This window comes from Hydra vulgaris, chromosome 08 (assembly GCF_038396675.1).
Source record: "Hydra vulgaris chromosome 08, alternate assembly HydraT2T_AEP".
NCBI classification, from domain to species: domain Eukaryota; kingdom Metazoa; phylum Cnidaria; class Hydrozoa; order Anthoathecata; family Hydridae; genus Hydra; species Hydra vulgaris.
In genome coordinates this window covers 48,250,370-48,269,203 of record NC_088927.1, presented here as the reverse complement: position 1 = coordinate 48,269,203, position 18,834 = coordinate 48,250,370, and the positions used below count along the sequence as shown (strand labels likewise).

General features: G+C 27.3%; 1 protein-coding gene across 1 annotated transcript in view; it reads left to right on the top strand.

Moving 5' to 3' along the window:
* Positions 1-1,312: 1,312 nt before the first annotated feature.
* The window catches only part of LOC100212704 (nuclear protein localization protein 4 homolog), a 42,983-nt gene continuing 25,461 nt past the window's right edge, over positions 1,313-18,834 (top strand). The window contains exons 1-2 of the mRNA XM_065803854.1: positions 1,313-1,608; positions 9,744-9,827. Of these exons, the coding sequence (XP_065659926.1) occupies positions 1,591-1,608; positions 9,744-9,827 (102 nt within the window). The 5' untranslated portion in view covers positions 1,313-1,590. The remainder of the gene's footprint in view (positions 1,609-9,743; positions 9,828-18,834) is intronic.

Genomic DNA, 18,834 nt, shown 5'->3' with positions numbered 1-18,834 from the left:
AAGAATTTACGACTAACTCGATACTATGAGAATTTGTACTGAATTTTATTGGGTGTAGATAATAAATCTGTTAATATTGGAAAGCACAAGTTCTTAATGCTTAAAGCAAGAAAAAAGAATAAAAACATTATTTTGATAGACTTTCCATGTCACATTGCTTAGGAAACATGGCGGGAAAAATTAAGTTGTCTAAACAGGCTGAATATATCATCTAGCAATGAATGCAGGAAGTAAATTTAAAATTTGCAACTTTTTATGATGAAAATGGAGAAATTGAGACAAAGAATTGAAATTTTGCGGTATTATTTACTTAAAAAGAAAATTGCTGGTACAAAAAAAATAAATTTGAAAATATGTTCAAGTTAGCAAAGGTAATGTGTTTAATTATACATAGTAATGCTGAGGAAGAATCTTTTTATTATTAACAGTCAGGAAGAACGCACCTCCACAAAGGGAATTATTTCAACTGGATGGAACATTAACAAGTATTATTTTATTTAAAATAAACAGAGCAGAGTCAAGCATACTTTAATTATGATCCATCAACTAATGTCATCAAAAAAGTCACTTGGGAGTATAACCAAGACCATTTAAAGTGTAACAAGTCAATGTTAAAATGTATTTAAAATGATGTAAATGAATGATAAAACTTTAAATATATTCACTCAGTCTGATTTTGAGGACCTCTTTTTTTTTTTAAGAGTTAAGATATTTACTAGGCGAATAACTTAAGGTAGGGCAGTATGACAGTCTCCTACATACCAATTTTGAAAACTTGACAACTCTGATTTATATATATATATATATATATATATATATATATATATATATATATATATATATATATATATATATATATATATATATATATATATATATATATACATATACATATATATGTATACATATATATATATATACATATATATATATATATATATATATATATATATATATATATATATTTATGTTTATGAATATATATGTATATATTATATATATAAATTTATACATATATATAATTGTACACATAATCATATATATACATATAAATATGCATAAACATACGTATATACATATATATATATATATATATACATATATATATATATATATATATATATATATATATATATATATATATATATATATATATATATATATATATATATTTATATATTTATTTATTTATATATTTATTTATACTTATTAGTCGTAGATTTTTCCGAAATAATGTTTCCCGCGAAAAATTCTAAATTCTAAATTCCGTGATCTCAAAGCATAAGCTAAGTAATATTCGTTTCCGTTAGGTACGGTAAAAAAAAATTAAAAAGCTCAAAAATCAAACTTTTTTGTCTTTAATTTTGAATTTAATATATGTTTTTTAAAGTTACCTATTTTTTTAATTTTTTAAATTTTTTTTTTGGCAGATTATGATTAAATGTATGATATATGATTAAAAAAAAATAACGAACACAATCTTAAACTCACAAAAGCACAAATCTAAAGCTGTATGTATCAAATTAAATTAACATAGGTTTACTTTATCAAATATATTTGCTGACAATTTATAATCAAAAGAAAAAAAAGATGTCTTCAAAAAAAAATGTATGTAAATTTTTATTTTTTTATTATTATGATTGATAATTTTTTTAATTTAATGTAACGACCGTTTTACATTTATTAAATTTAACTTCTTAAAATTCTAATGGCATTAAAATATTATATATTTATAAGTTTTATAAATATGCTGTATATATTGAATATATAAGACATATTTAGATATGTGAAACTTATAATTGGTTAGATAGCAACATATTATATATCTGTAAAAATGTTTTTTTATATTTATAAAATAAAATTTATTAGTACATATTGAGAACTCTTGCAAAAAAACAGACATGTCAATTTCAGCTTTTTGGGAAGGTTTTTTCTACAGTTCCTCCTCCCTCCCCCCTCCTCCTTTCTTTTTTTTGAATTATTGATTATGATAAAGAATTTTATGCTAATTAAGAGTTGTACAAAAAAACATAGGTCTGAAAAACAATAGAAAGTGCTCTAATTTGATGTTACAGTTTTGAAAACTTGAAGACGGTTGTATGCCTTTCTGGGAAGTCTATCCATGCATAGAATATTTTATTTTTGTTTTCCTTGACAACTAGACCATGGCTGTTTGCATGTTTTGACTTTTTTTTTGACATTATAAAAATTCACAATAAAAAACTAAGCTAGAGTAAACTAAAAGTAATAATAATAACAGTTAACTAGAAAAAAAATTCTAGAAAAAAGTCTAAAAAGAAAAATTATTTTGAACAATTTATAGTTATATTTGGAGTAAGTAACTTTAAAGCTTTGATCTTTCCTAATGATTTTATATTACTCGAAACACTTTTAAATTTATAAATTGTCAAGCAATTTAAAAATTTTTGCATGATGGCAAGTTGCAAGGTATCAAAATATCAAACTTTCTAATTTGCAACTAATTAGATACATTGTTCTTCAAAATTTTCAGAAAGTTTAAGGAATTGATAGGCTCACTATTTTTGCAAACATGTTGTCAAATTTTAGTAGTTCAATCATTGTCTTTTATAAATATGATGATTAGACTATTGTGAGATATTTTTATACAAAATCAAAACATGATAATAAAAATGTAATATTTTTATTTTATTATTACTATTATTTTTTTTTGTTTTTTGTTTTGTTTTGTAATTAATTTAGCCTGAGGTAACTAATAACTAATGTTAATAAATAATGTTAATTTGTAAATATAAATTTATTATTGTCAAATAACATTTTATATATATGTGTATATATATATATATATATATATAAATATATATATATATATATATATATATATATATATATATATATATATATATTTAATGTTATTTCACCTCCCCAAGGCCCAGATGGCCACTACAGTTGAGGAGGCTACTTAATTGTGGTTATAACCCTCTCTCAACTCTATAATTCCGAAACACGAACCTTGACAAACAAGGCCGCTGCGCGGAGAAACAAGTTGAGCGCGGTACTACCAGGGACGTGATGGGGATCAAACTCTGAACTTCTTGCTTATGAAGCGAGCGCTTTACCACTACACCACTACCGCAAATATATATATATAAATATATATATATATATATATATATATATATATATATATATATATATATATATATATATATATATATAAAGTCTCTTATAACAACAATTTTGCGACATTGACAATTAAGCTATATTTTATTGTCGTCGAAAAGTTAAAACAATTAAATTTATGCGGAAGTACATTAAGCTTGATTGTTTTTTAAAAAACCGCAATAATAATGACTTAAGAGTTTTTTTAATTAATAGTGTTTATTTGTTTTGCTTTTTTTTTAATTATTTACCTCCCCAAGGCCGAGAAGGCCACTACTTACTTGTGGTTTTATTAAAATATATTTTTAAAACATGCGCGAAGTGTTGCTACATTGATTATCTTATAGCCTACTCCTACAAGGGAGTGTTGCTACATCAAGTATCTTATAGTCTGCTGCTACAAGAAAGTGCTGTTACATCAACTATCTTATCGCCTGCTGCTACAAAGGAGTGCTGCTACATCAACTATCTTATAGCCTGCTGCTACAAAGGAGTGCTACTACATCGACTATCTTATAGCCTGACTCACTACTGATTGCCGCTACATCAGCGTGGGTTTGGTTTGGGCAAGCAATCTATCATTTAGGAAAAAAAAAACTTAAAGTTTTAAAACTTTTTCTGGTCTGGTTTATTAGCGCTCTCTTTAAAACTACTGTTTATGGAAGAAACTTTTCGACTACCATGCAAGACTATATATATATATATATATATATATATATATATATATATATATATATATATATATATATATATATATATATATATATATATATATATATATATATATATATATATATATATATATATATATGTATATATATATATATATATATATATATATATATATATATATACATATAAATATATATATATATATATATATATATATATATATATATATATAACATGTGATTCCGAAAAATCTGGACAAATTAAATTCTAAAATATTTTTAGAAAGATGACTTATTTTTTAAGTTTTAAGTTTAAAGAGCAGTTTAAGTTTTAAGTTTAAAGAGCAATGTTCATAGAGTAATATTACAAAAAGTTACAAATTTTCCATTCCTTGTCTGCGAACTGTATCAACTCTTGTAAAACTCTCCTTACCAAGTCGATGTATGCGCTTAATGTCAACATGTTTAAAGCAGTAGTTGATACGATTCCTCAGTTGGATTAAATTTTTAGCTTCCCAACAATTAGCATATACTGCTCTCTTGATTTCATTCCAAAAATCTTCAATAGGTTGCAATTCTGGTACGTTTGTAATATTTTGACTTCTGTTCACATATTCGACATTTTTGGACCTCAAAAATTCTTGAACTTTTTTTGAGTAGTGAGATGATGCAAGGTCAGGCCAAAAAACTATTTCATCATCTTTATGAAGTCTCTATAAATGGGAGCAAACATGATCTCAAACACTTGTCTATGTACACATTTTCATTGACAGCTTGACCGGAAGGTGCAACATAATGCTTTGACAATCCCTTTGGAGAAATTGCAACCCAAACCAATAATTTTTGTTCAAATTTTGATTTTCTTTTTAATTTAACATCATTTGGTGTCATAGTAACATCTGATGAATAAAATCTACTGTTTCCTGAAATATTACAATTACTTAATCCAAAATATGATTCATCGTCAATGATCACCTGTTTTTTTTGAAAAATTTCAACCAATTTAGAGCACTTTGGACGAACAAGAGATTGTTGTTCAGGAGTTCTTTTTGGAGCCTTAATTTTTTTATGATGATGAATGATTGTCTTCTGCTTTATCGTTTTGCATATGTATGATTAATTGACATTGAATTTTTTAGCAAGAGAACATTGACTGATTCCATGTTGATGGTCGATTTTTTTTTCCAATTGTTTGATCTTCTTTTTTGTCATCATAACTACTTTCCTACCGCTTCTAACTTGTCGTTCGGGTAATATGTTGTTGTCTTTTTGTTTTAGAATATTGTAGAGCGAAGATCATGGAATACTTTTCATCATAAAATGTTTTACAATTGCGTTTTTGGAAAGTTCTGGGTTAATTTCAATAAACTCGTACATTCGCTTTCTTACCAGCCAATCAAAATTGATAAATTTACGCGGAGAAAAAATGCGGGAAGTTTGTCCAGATTTTTTGGAATCACATGTTATATATATATATATTATAATATATATATATATACATATATATATATATATATATATATATATATATATATATATATATATATATATATATATATATATATATATATATATATATATATATATATATATATACATATATATATATATATATATATATATATATATATATATATATATATATATATATATATATATATATATATATATGTATGTATAATATAATAAAAAATATATATATAATATATATATATATATATATATATATATATATATATATATATATATATATATTATAATATATATATATATATATTATAATATATATATAATATAATATATCAGGGCTAGGGCTGTTCATGTGAACACAGGAAAAAAAAATTTTTCTCGGATTTGAATGCATAGTTGTTTATTTTGTGCCATTTGACTGTGGAAAAAATCTTTCCAATCAGATAATGTTTTGGGGGTGCTCAATGACCATAAAGTTTTACGAAAAACGTCAAAAACGTGTAAAAAGTTCCAAAGTTCCAAAAATTTCTAGAACCTGGTTAGTTAGATTTTTTCCACTGAAATATTGTCTGATTGCGTGCTATATAGATTAATTAAAGTGCAGCAGATTAACTGTCATCAGGGCACCAGACTAAAAAATGTCTGCTAGTGTTTAAAACAACTGTGTTTATATCATTTTGTTAAAATTTGTATTCATAATTTTAATACTATTATTTAACTCAATTTAGAATTTGTTCAAACAGAATAAAAAGGTTTACAAGTATAAATATTATTTTTATTTGGAATTTCAGTTTGACAACAAATGTATTAATATTTTGATAGTACCTAACCTTAGTAACCTATTACAGAAAACTAGCATGGTAGTCTGGTAGTGTATTGTTTGTTATTAAGTGCAGATAATAATAATTTCTAATTTGAAAATATTTATTTAATTTCTTTAGTAATAATTATTATAATATATTGCTGCAGCTGCATAAACCAACAACTGAATGATAAGTTTGTATAATATGGTATTGAGTTTTGATTTTCTCATAATATTTCAGTTATCATTGAAATGGCAGCATCATCTCGTGTTGCTATCTCTACACGACTTCAAACCAAAATCTTTTTAATTGGACAACCAGAGCCAAATCTTCCAGATAAAGTTCTTCCCTTAACATCTGATGTTTTAAAAACATTTTTTTATCATCTTAATTCAAACAATAAGTCAGTGCCTGAAAGTCTTAAAACAACTGTTGATGAACTGATTATTATTTGGAATAAAGCCCGTATTCCGACAGCATTTCATCCGAATGTAGTCTTAAAGTTGAAAACTTTAGTCCAGGAATTTAAATTAATAAAAAAAAAAAATCCAGTTTGTCAGATTCTCAGAAATCGAGAGAGGAATCATTTACCATTGGCCTACTTTTTGACATTGCCCACAAGGATGCTGAAACCATGATCAGAATTGAAGAAGATAAAGAATTTTTATTGGATCAGAGATGTCAGAGAAAAATGGTGATGTTTGGAGAGGACAAAGAACTTTCAAAATTAGAAGAAAGAAATGAAGCAAGGAAACAAGCAGAGAGAGAACGAAAGCTAAAAGAAGAGCAAAGACAATCTGGTGCGAGTGCAATAGTTCCTGTTATTGAACCTTTACATGACGAAAGTTATAGCGATGACAACGATAACGATGCTGTTGATAATGACAAAATGGTTGATAGAGATTTTGAGATAGAAATCCCTGTTTATTACAGACAACAAGTCAGTAAAGCAAGTTCTTCAGGGTCAGCTGAATCAAGTTTAGCAAGTACTCCAAAACGACAATGTATCTTAGATACAATTCTTGACTCGCCTGATGTTTCATCAACATTAGACAGAATTAATCTATCTGACACAATATTTACTATACTAGCAGCAGCAATTGCAAGGGCTGGTGGACAGAACCTCGATGATGGATCATTGTCACGTTCTACAGTCCGTAGAAAACGAACCTATCATCGATCAAATATTGAAGCCACTGTTCGAACTGAATTCTGCGATTTGGACAAACCACCATTAATCGTCCACTGGGATGGCAAACTGATGATAGATCGTACAAATTCTGCAGCCCCTAAAGCAAATGTTGACCGGCTATCTGTAGGTGTGACAGGTCACAATGTTGACAAAATACTTGGAATAGCAAAACTATCAGCTGGAACTGGAGAAGCCCAAGCAAAAGCAGTTATTCATCTGCTTAATTTCTGGGACATAATTGGTGATGTTATTGGAATGAGTTTTGATACTACAGCCTCTAACACTGGCTCCAAAAATGGTGCATGTGTAGTTCTAGAGAAACATATAGGTAGAAATTTGTTATATTTCGCTTGCAGACACCATGTTCATGAGATCATAGTAGCAGGAGTGTTTGGATCACTATTTGGACCATCATCTGGTCCCAACATACCTCTTTTCCAGAGATTTCAGCAATATTGGCCCAAAGTTAATCAAGGAAATTTTAAACCTCTGGATGACATTCGAATGAAAATACCCCTGGTGCAAGAACTACAAAATGAAGTGATTGCATTCCTCAAAGAAAACCTGCATGTTAAAATGCCAAGGGATGACTACAAAGAAATCATGGATCTCTGTCTGTTAATACTTGGAAAACTGCCTGATCAAGAAGAGAAAAATTATCATTTCAAGATCCCTGGTGCTTATCACATGGCTCGCTGGATGGCCAAGGTTATTTATTGTTTTAAGATTTATTTATTTCGTGAAGAGTTCAAGTTGACCACAAAAGAGGAAAAAAATCTCTGTGAATTTTGCTTATTTGCTAGTCTGGTTTATGTAAAATCTTGGATATCATGCACAAATGCCAGCGATGCTCCAGTTAATGACTTGTTTCTGTTTCAGCAACTTAAGCAGTTTGCAGTTGTGAATAAAATGATTTCCGAAGCAGCAGTCAAGAACTTTCAAAACCATTTGTGGTACCTTTCACCAGAATTGGTCCCACTAGCTTTGTTTTCAAACAAACTTCAAACGGAAGAGAAGCGAAAAATGATTTCCAACATGAAATTTCACGGTGAGAACTGGTCTGAAAGGTTGATCAAATTAAAGAACATTGAAAGTCTAGAGAAGAAATCTCTGGACATGCTGGTGACATCAGTTTCAGCAAATGCGTTGCGGTCAATGAAGGTTGATATTGATTTTCTGTTCAACAACGATCCAGCTACCTGGAATGATTCCCCAGAATATCAAGAAAGAAAAAATTTAGTATATTCATTGAAAGTAGTAAATGATGCTGCCAAACGATCTGTGGCTTTAATGTCGATGTTTAATGAATCGATTACAAGGAATGAATCTGAAATGCAGAGGTTAATTCAGGTGGTTGAGGATCACAGAAAGCGAGTGCCAGATGCCAGAAAGTGTACTCTGAAGAGTTATAGTCCTCGCTAGCATTAACATTGCACGAACTATAACATTACGATAATTAAATGTTAATTGCTCATATGTTTTTTTGTTTATAATTCGTATTTTAATCAATGACAAAGAGTCAAAAATCCTAGTGTTTTATTTTGGAAAAATTCTGATATAACAAAAACCGCAGAACTTTAGTCGTATTGCAGTATTTTATTTCATTAATTTCTCTGCTAATAAACCAGTCTAAAGTGGATGTGGATTGTAATTTGTATTCAGAATTTAATATTTAGAGATAATTAAAACTGATCAAATCTGAAAAATCTAATTAACCGGGTTTTAGAAATTTGTGGAACTTTGTTACTTTTTCCATGTTTTTCACATTTTTCGTAAAACTTTATGGTCATTGAGCACCCCCTAAACATTATCTGATTGGAAAGATTTTTTGCACAGTTAATTACTATGTCAAATGGCACAAAATAAACAACTATGCAATCAAATCTGAAAAAAAAAATTTTTTTGGACAGCCCTAATCAGGGCGTTAGCCAGAAATAAATTTTATACCGCGTTTTTGCCGTATTGGGAATTTTTATTGTTGTTGTTCTAGAAAATGTTGGGAATTTTGTAGACAAGGTCCTAAAAATCTCAAAAAAAACACTCTAAAAAAAAAGGTCATTGACTTTATATTTGATATATATATTTATATATATATATATATATATATATATATAATATTATATATATACATATGCATATATATATATATATATATATATATATATATATATATATATATATATATATAATATTATATATAATATATATAAAATATAGTATATATATAAAATATGATATTTATATATATATATATATATATATATATATATATATATATATATATATATATATATATATATATATATATATATATATATATATATATATATATGTATATATATATAATATGATATATATTTTTTTTTTGTTTTAATAATTTTTCCCTTTATTTTTGTTTTGTTTTAAATATAAGAAAATTTATATAAATCGTAAACAGAAAATTATTATTAAATATTTAATTTAAAGATGCTGCTTCGAATTCAGACAAAGGATGGTGTTAAAAGAATAGAGATGGCTATTTCAGATATGGTATCTTGTCTATATGAAAAGGTATTTAAAAAGAAAAGGCTTCAAACTTTTCTGCAATAATATATAATGATTTTAAAATTAAAAAATAATATACAAAAATAATATTTTTTTTTTTTTTTTTTTTTTTTATAATTCACCTCCCCAAGGCCAAGAAGGCCACTACAGATGAGGAGGCTACTTGTGGTTATAACTCTCTCTCAACTCTTTAACTCTGAAACATGAACCTTGACGAACAAGGCTGCTGCGCAGAGAAACAAGTTGAGCACGGTACTACCAGGGACGTGGCAGGAATCAAACTCGGAACCTCTCGCTTATGAAGCGAGCGCTCTACCACTGCACCACTACTGCATTACCACATTAATATTATATAGAAGTAGAATTTATATAATGCAACCCTCGAAATTAGTTAAAATAAGGTCGGCAATAAATTGCCGACCTCAAACTGTAAGAGGTTAGCATAATTTCGGCAAAAAAAATTTGATACAAAGGAGTTACCATGAAAAAATAGAAACAAGATCGGCAGTTTTTTGCCAATCTTTAAGGCATTGCTGAATGCCAACCCTAATTCCAAGGGTTGTATGTAAGGGTTGTAAACATTCTTGGATATTGCACTTTTTATTTCCTGTGTAATAATAATAAAATGACAAACATCACCAAGACAACGTTAGACAAAGCACTAGCTGAGCATGCATCTGAAATACAAACAATGAAAAACTCAAATAAAAGTATTTTAGATTTGTATAAATCAGATTATGAAAAGGAAATAAATCAACTAAAAAATGAAAACATACAATTGAGAACACAAATGACAAAACATGAAACAAAACAAGCACAAATTGAAAAGACAGTTATTAGCGAACCAGTTGCATGGTCATCAATGGTAAAGAACAAGAAAATACACCTAGTAAATGCAGCAATAAATGAACAAAAAGAAAGAAATAAAAGGAAGAAAAATATAATCATATCAGGAATCCCAGCAACATCGAATGGGACTGATGAGGAAAAACAAGCAGAAACTGAGCAACAAGTTAGCCAAATATCAAATCATATAGGAGCAGTCACCAACCCAGTACATGTCAAAAGACTGAAATTTTTTCAAAGAAGCTCAACAGCAGGCCTACAAACCGAACCACCAAAAGCACGCCAGGAAAAGATATTAGTTATACTAAGTGACGAGTCAAAAAGAAACCCAATATTAGCCAAGGCAAAGAAACTTGGGGATAAAACAAACCCACAGTACAAAGGAGTTTATATTTCAACAGATATGACACAAGCAGAGCAATATGAAAATATGGAGCTCAGAAAATTAAGAGACACCAAAAATGCAGCAAGAAGACAAGATGATCCCTTTCGATATGCTATACATGGAACCGGACTTGTCAAGTTTAAATGTAACTTTGAGAATGGAAAAAGAACTGAGCAGTACTAGCAAATACCTGCAATGTTTATACACGAATGCAACATCGCTTGGCAATAAAATAGAAGAATTTAAAATCTTGTGTAAATTAAAAAAAGCTAGTATAGCTGGAATCACTGAAACATGGTTTTAAAACTCATCCATTGTACAGATAGAAGGTTACAGGGTGTACAATAAAAATAGATCTGATGGACGGAAAGGTGGTGGAGTTGCCTTATTCATTGAAAACAATCTCACGTCATATGAAATAAGTATTGGTAATCAGGACAGCAAAATAGAACAAATATGAGCAGTCGTTGTAATTATGAATATTAAATACCTCATTGGATGTATATATAGACCAAACGAACAAATAGACATGAATGATTTTAGACAAGTTATACACAATGCCAAAAGTAAAGTAGATGTTAAAATGTATGCAGATATACTAATACTAGGAGATTTCAATTTTCCGAACATTACCTGGAATAATGGATATGTTGAAAACGTAAATAGCAGTGAAATTTCAACAGAACACATTTTCATTGATATAATAAATGACGAATTCTTAATTCAGCATGTTAACTTTCCAACTTTTCAACTGTCAGACACAAAGGTAAAGAACACACTGGACTTGATTTTTACCAAAGATAGTAACAGAATATATGAGCTCCAATCACGTGAAATTCTGGGTTGTGCAAACAAGGGGCACTTAGTACTTACATTTAAACTTGAATTAGACATAAACCAGACAAGCAGAACACCAAAATATAAATTTGACTACACCAGAGGAGATTACACAAAAATAGACAAAAAAGTTAATTCGATCAACTGGAGCTTCTGTTTTCACAATTTAACAACACAACAAATGTATGATACTTTTATATTACACATAAACTATCTGAGTAATTTATATATACCAAAGATTGATGTTAATGCAAAACATAAACACAAACGAAATCCATGGTTTAGTAATAAACTTAGAGCACTAGTACGACTGAAAAAAGTTCTAAGATACATAAATCTAGCAAACAAATGGAAAGATGCAGTACAAGTCAATGCGTACAAAACAATAACAAAATTAGTATCCAAAGAAGCCATATTAGCTAGAAAAGATTATGAAAGAAACCTGATTATAAAATCAAAATCTAATCCAAAACTTATTTTTAAATACGGAAACAGTCAGAGGAATACTAAGCAATCAATAAAAGCCATTTTGAATTCTAATGGTACTGTAACAAATGACCAAAGTGAGATCGCAGATATTCTAAACGACCAGTTTCACAGCGCCTTTGTAAATGAAAGCAGCATTATGTCAGAAATAGCAGATAAACTAATAAGTTGCACACTTGATCTAAACGATAATTTTATTGACTACATAGATATTCAGAATCGTCTTGAAAAATTAAATACAGACAAAGCTTGTGGTGTGGATAATTTACATCCTATTTTACTAAAGCATTGTGCAAAATCATTGGCACTACCACTTACATTAATCTACAAATCATCTTACAATACAAGTAACCTTCCTCTACAATGGCGCGCAGCAAATGTGACTCCAATTTTTAAAAAAGGATGTAAGCTAAACGCATCCAACTACAGACCTGTGTCAATCACATCAATAGCATGTAAAGTATTTGAAGGAGTTATAAGAAATGAAATGCAAAATTTTTTTGACAACCATAATATAATCTCAAAATGCCAACATGGCTTCGTAAAACGGAGATCGTGTACAACAAATCTTTTAGAGACACTTGATTTTATCACACAGAAACTAGCAAAAAACATTCCAGTAGATGTTATAATGCTAGATTTTGCGAAAGCATTTGGTACAGATTGTTGTACACGATCTCCGTTTTACGAAGCCATGTTGGCATTTTGAGATTATATTATGGTTGTCAAAAAAATTTTGCATTTCATTTCTTATAACTCCTTCAAATACTTTACATGCTATTGATGTGATTGACACAGGTCTGTAGTTGGATGCGTTTAGCTTACATCCTTTTTTTTGTGCCACACAAGCGACTTTTATTAAAGTTGAATGCTTATGGAATAAAAGGAAAATTTTTGAACTGGATTGAGGCATTTCTGAATAATCGAATTCAAAAAGTTGTCCAGGGTGAAGCGGTGTCAACATGGAAAAAAGTATCAAGTGGCGTTCCACAGGGATCCATTCTGGGGCCATTCCTTTTCATAGCATACATAAATGACTTGCCAGAAAAAATCAAAAATATGGTGAAAATATATGCAGACGACACTAAAATCTTGTCAGCTGTATATTCAGAGAGGAGATCTTATTCAAATATTTAAGATTTTTAATGAGATTGAAGCAGTAGACCTTTTAAACAAACCAGTATTTTCAAAATCATGCAGAGGTCACAGCAGAAAATACAGCAGAGAGCAAACCAAGCTTGTGCCAAGATATGAATTTATCATATATATTTGTGGAACAAATTGCCATTGGAAGTGGTCATGTTGGGAAATGTAAACATTTTCAAAAACAGTTTGGACAAATTTTTGGCATTAAAAAAATAACTTAGAACTAACTATATTTTTTTTTTTTTTTAATTTGTTCATTATTATCTTTAGTAAATTTTTGTATATTTTTAGATTGTCAAAAGCTGTCAAAGTGAGTTTTTAACTCACTCGCTGTTAACACAGCTACAGTTTTAAATACTACTACTACTACTACTACTACTACTACTACTACTACTACTACTACTACTACTACTATAAGAAAATTGTACAAGCATTTAAATGCATTTTAAAAAATACTTCCTAAATAAAAACTAAAAAGTTTTATAGTTTGAACAAAAATACTATTTTATTTTTTTACAAATTTATTTTTAAGATTAAGAGATAAAGTAATAGAACTAAATTTGTAGAAAAAAAATACTTTGGCTGGCCTTTGAAGCGTTAGGCATACATTTTACGAACGCGTTCATTAGTTTTATGTTAAGCAAAAAAAAAATTATTTGGAATATTTAAATAATCTTTTAATATAATTTATGTGACGTTTATTCAGAAAATATTAGGTTGTAAAAAAAAGCATTTAACTTCAACTGTGAATTATTTTTTTTATATTATTTTAGAGATTTTTTGTTTCTAATTAATTCAATATCATCTGAAGTTCTTTTGACATAATACATTTATGAATATAAGCTATGTTTAAAATATCTTATAGGTAACTGATAAAATCTTTAAATTGTTTATAATCTTTATTAAAAATGCTACATTAAATATGCATAAATTAAAGTAAATTGACAAACATATTGGCAAAATAAATTGGCAAACAAAAGATTATATTATCTATAAGATTTTTTAAAGAAATAATTTATAAGGAAATATAATTTTTTTCAAATAAAATAATAATTATAAAATCAAGACAAATTAAATAACTAATAATAAAAATCATTTAAACTATTATAAATATTTTTAATAAATATTTAATATAATATTTTTATTTTAGTTTAAATGGTTTTTAACGCAGTTTAAAATTAAATTTAATTACAATTTGTCAATACTTTGTTGTTGTAAAAAATAGCGCTTATTTTTTTTAATTAGATAAACGCTCAATTCAAGTGAAAAACACTAATGGCGCTTATATTAGCATGTTTCCCTAAACGTGAATGTTGTCAATAGTTTAAAATAATACTTTTATTTACGCAAATTATTTCTAGTCTACATTTAGCCCTATAAGGAAAAATGACTAGAATTTTTATAAATAATAGTGGCGGGCAACATTAAACATCAGCGGGTGACCAAAATTAATGAGCTGGTAACTTTCAGTGGCCCTACTGGGACCTGGCCAACAGTTTGAGTGCGCACCCCTGATATATATATATATATATATATATATATATATATATATATATATATATATATATTTATATATATATATGTATGTATGTATGTATGTATGTATGTATGTATATATAGATCAAGGCTTGAATTAGGTGTATCACAATTGAGAATTGTGATATATATAAATATATATATATATTTATATATATATATATGTATGTATGTATGTATGTATGTATGTATGTATGTATGTATGTATGTATGTATGTATATATAGATCAAGGCTTGAATTAGGTGTATCACAATTGAGAATTGTGATAGCTTTTTACACTTTCACAATTAGTTTTTTCTTTAAAAAAATATTTTCGCGATTTGTTTTTGTTTTTTGTTTGTTTTTTTGTTTGTTTTTTTCTTCAAATTTAGCATTTCGTTTGGAAATTCTTAAAAGTAATGTTTTTGTCAATCGCTGCGTGGAAGTCTATAATATTTTTTAAAAGGTCGTTAAAGCAAAAAGTTTATTAGGAAAAAGATGTTTTTTTTATTTTGAAAAAGAATTTTTTTTTTTAAAGAAATCTATTTTAACAAAAGAATTTTGGTCTTCTAAAATTCCATCATTTAAATATTTTTGCAATTAAAATTTGAAATTTGAAAAAAAAAGAAAAGGAAAATTTTTTTTAAATTATAACGTTTGATAATTGTAAATTTAACTGCAGCGGCGTCCGTAATATCCAGTTAAACGTATATCTAGCTACAGTAACATCATCAGATTTAAACATAGTGCAAGTGAGGAAGAAAATTTTACTTAAATTGTAAACATTTTGAAAAGTAAATTTTTTTGTTTTTTGAAAATAGTTTTTAAAGTAAAAACATTCTATTGCAAGAATTAAACCAGTTGCAAACTTTAAACCAAAAATTAAATTATAAAAAATTGAAATAAAAATTAATTATTTTGCTTCTGTTCAAGGAATTTTTTTTCCAAGTAAATAATTTAAGCATTACTTTAACTTAACGAAATATAAATCGATTTATGAAACCAAATTTTTTTCTCACTTTTTATTACAAAACAGTTTAAACGAAAAAATTGAGTGAAAACATTCACTTAAAAACCATTTGAATGTAAAAATTATTTATACGTAAATTTTTAATAGAACGTTTATTATACTTAGATTTTTAATAGTAATAGCAATAAATTATAAAAAACGTGGTATCTAATGTTTTTTTGCTTCGACCTTATTCGTTTGGTCTATGAATATGCATGCTTATGCATTTTTTTTTTAAGTCAAACATTTCTATTTACTTAATTCGTTTTATTTTAAACCCATTTTATGTTATTAATGTTATAAAAATTTAACTTTATAAAACAGCAACACGAACAGCGTCACAAAGTGTTTTATATGAATAAGCTCTTTATACTTTTACTCTTTATGCCAAAACTAAGCTCTTTATATTGAAAAAAATAAGCAAAAATAATAATAGCAAATAATAATAATAATATAATAAATAATAATAATTTATGCCAAAACTTTTATTGTTGTTTTATAGCTTTTTACAATAACAATTCTTTAAAAATTACTCTTTAAAAATTTTCAATAACAATTTCAATTTCAATAACTCTTTCAATTTCAATTCAATAACTCTTTAAAAATAACATGTGTTTTATGGTCAGCATGAACGTATTAAATAGTTTTCTACAACTAATTAAAGTGGTTTAAATATTGTAATATTTACGTTTTTACTTTTTTAAGTAACATGTTACGTTAAAACAACTACTAAAAGTAATATTGTAATAGTATTATTTGCTCGATCAAAACTCATTACATAATAAATGCTACTTAAACTTTAAACTATAACTTCGCCAAATAAGAAAATTACAAGACAATATTTAGATAAAGAGATATTATGTTTAAAAAAAAACAATTACGAACTAATGTAGAAAAAATACAATTTTATACTTCCGCAACCCCCTACCCCTACCCTTGCCTCAGAGGGGGCAAGGGTAGGGGTAGGGGGTTGTTAAACTATTTCCTTCATAGCTGTTCTGTTAGGCATATTATAATTTGTTTAGATATATCTTTGTGTTAACTGTAGCATTTCTTTTTTTTTTTATTGCTTTAATAAAAAAACCTTAACTTGTTTAAAATTTAAGAAAAGTTTAGAAGTTTCCTAATATTTTTTGAATGTTTCTTCTCCAATTGTGTTTATCATAACTTATCTATAGATGGTGTTTAATCGATGTCATGATGTAAACATTGTTGACGTCACGATGTAAACATTGAGTTTAAGGAGCTTTAATTCAAGGCTAATTACTATTGTCTGTTAATGTGGTTTCTAAAGGAAAAACGGTTCAAAAGTTTATTATTTTGATTAAATTTATGTAGAATTTAATTCTCTTTCTTGTAATATAATTAATATAAAAATTTTTAAATTAAAACTCAATATTAAATAACTTTTTTTCTAAACACTGTCAAATAAGGTAATTAACCTTAACGAATAAGTAAATTGTAAATAGTATAATCCAAAACATTCTCAAACTTAAATCCAAAAACAATAAATATAATTATTTGCGTTAACACTTTAAAAACCTTATGTTATGTATTCTGAGATTTTATTAAATTTTTGTTTTGAATTAACTTACATAACTCATATACAGTAAACAAAGTTTGGTTGTTTAAGCATGCTAAATAAATTGTTTTAATATTTTTAATTTCTCTGTACATAAATAAAATGCTGATTTGTTCATTCTATTATAATATCTTAAAAGTGTTTAACATTTTCAAACAATAATACAATAGAAACAAGCAAAACTACAAACTTAAAGGAATGTGTGATTGTAGAAACAATTATCACTCATGCAAAAGTTTCATGCTTTTAAATTTAAAGTTTAACTTATGAACAGCACCCACGTTATAAGTTTTATTTGTTAATAAAAAATCTGTTTTATAAAAAACATTCTTGACATGACAGCAAAAAGATAAACATAATTTGAAGCTTATAATAAAATTATAATCATTTAGATACTCTGCAACTTGTTTACGTTTTTAGCGCGAGTGTTGATTGCCTCTAAAATGATACATTCTTCTAAGTTTGTAGTTTCGCTTGTTGCCAGTTATTATTTTTATTAATTCTTATTAAATAAATTATAATCCTTTAAAGTGTTGCGCAGATGCGTTCTCACTTCCTTTATCACTTATTTTTAATAAATCGTATGACACTGGAATAATTTCATCGATGTGGTTAAATGCTAATATAACACCATTATTTAAAAGTGGAGATAAATCGGAACCATCAAGTCACTTACTTCAGTTATATTTATGTCGCACTTAGAAAATAACAGTCTCTTGACTAAGGAACAACATGGATTTTCTAAAAAAAAAAACTGTTGTACAAACCTTATAGAATCTATGGATCTAATAACTCAAGCAATGGAAGATAATTTACCAGTAGATATCATTTTCCTAGATATGAAAAAAGCTTTCGATTCCGTGCCTCACAACAGATTGTGTCTTAAACTAAAAAGTTATGGATTTAACAAAAAAGCAGTTAGATGGTGCAAAAATTTCGTAAGAAACAGAGTGCAACGTGTCGTCTGCAACGGCGGATTTTCAAATTAGTCTCCAGTTACAAGTGGAGTACCGCAAGGGTCTGTCTTGGGTCCGTTTATGTTTATTGTTTATATAAACGACTTACCGAATGAGTTATCAACGAACTGTAAAATGTATGCTGATGATATTAAACTAATTAACATAATTAGATCATCTTCTGACATAAAAAAGACCCAAACAGATCTAAACAAATTAATAACATGATCACAATTATGGCTATTAAAAT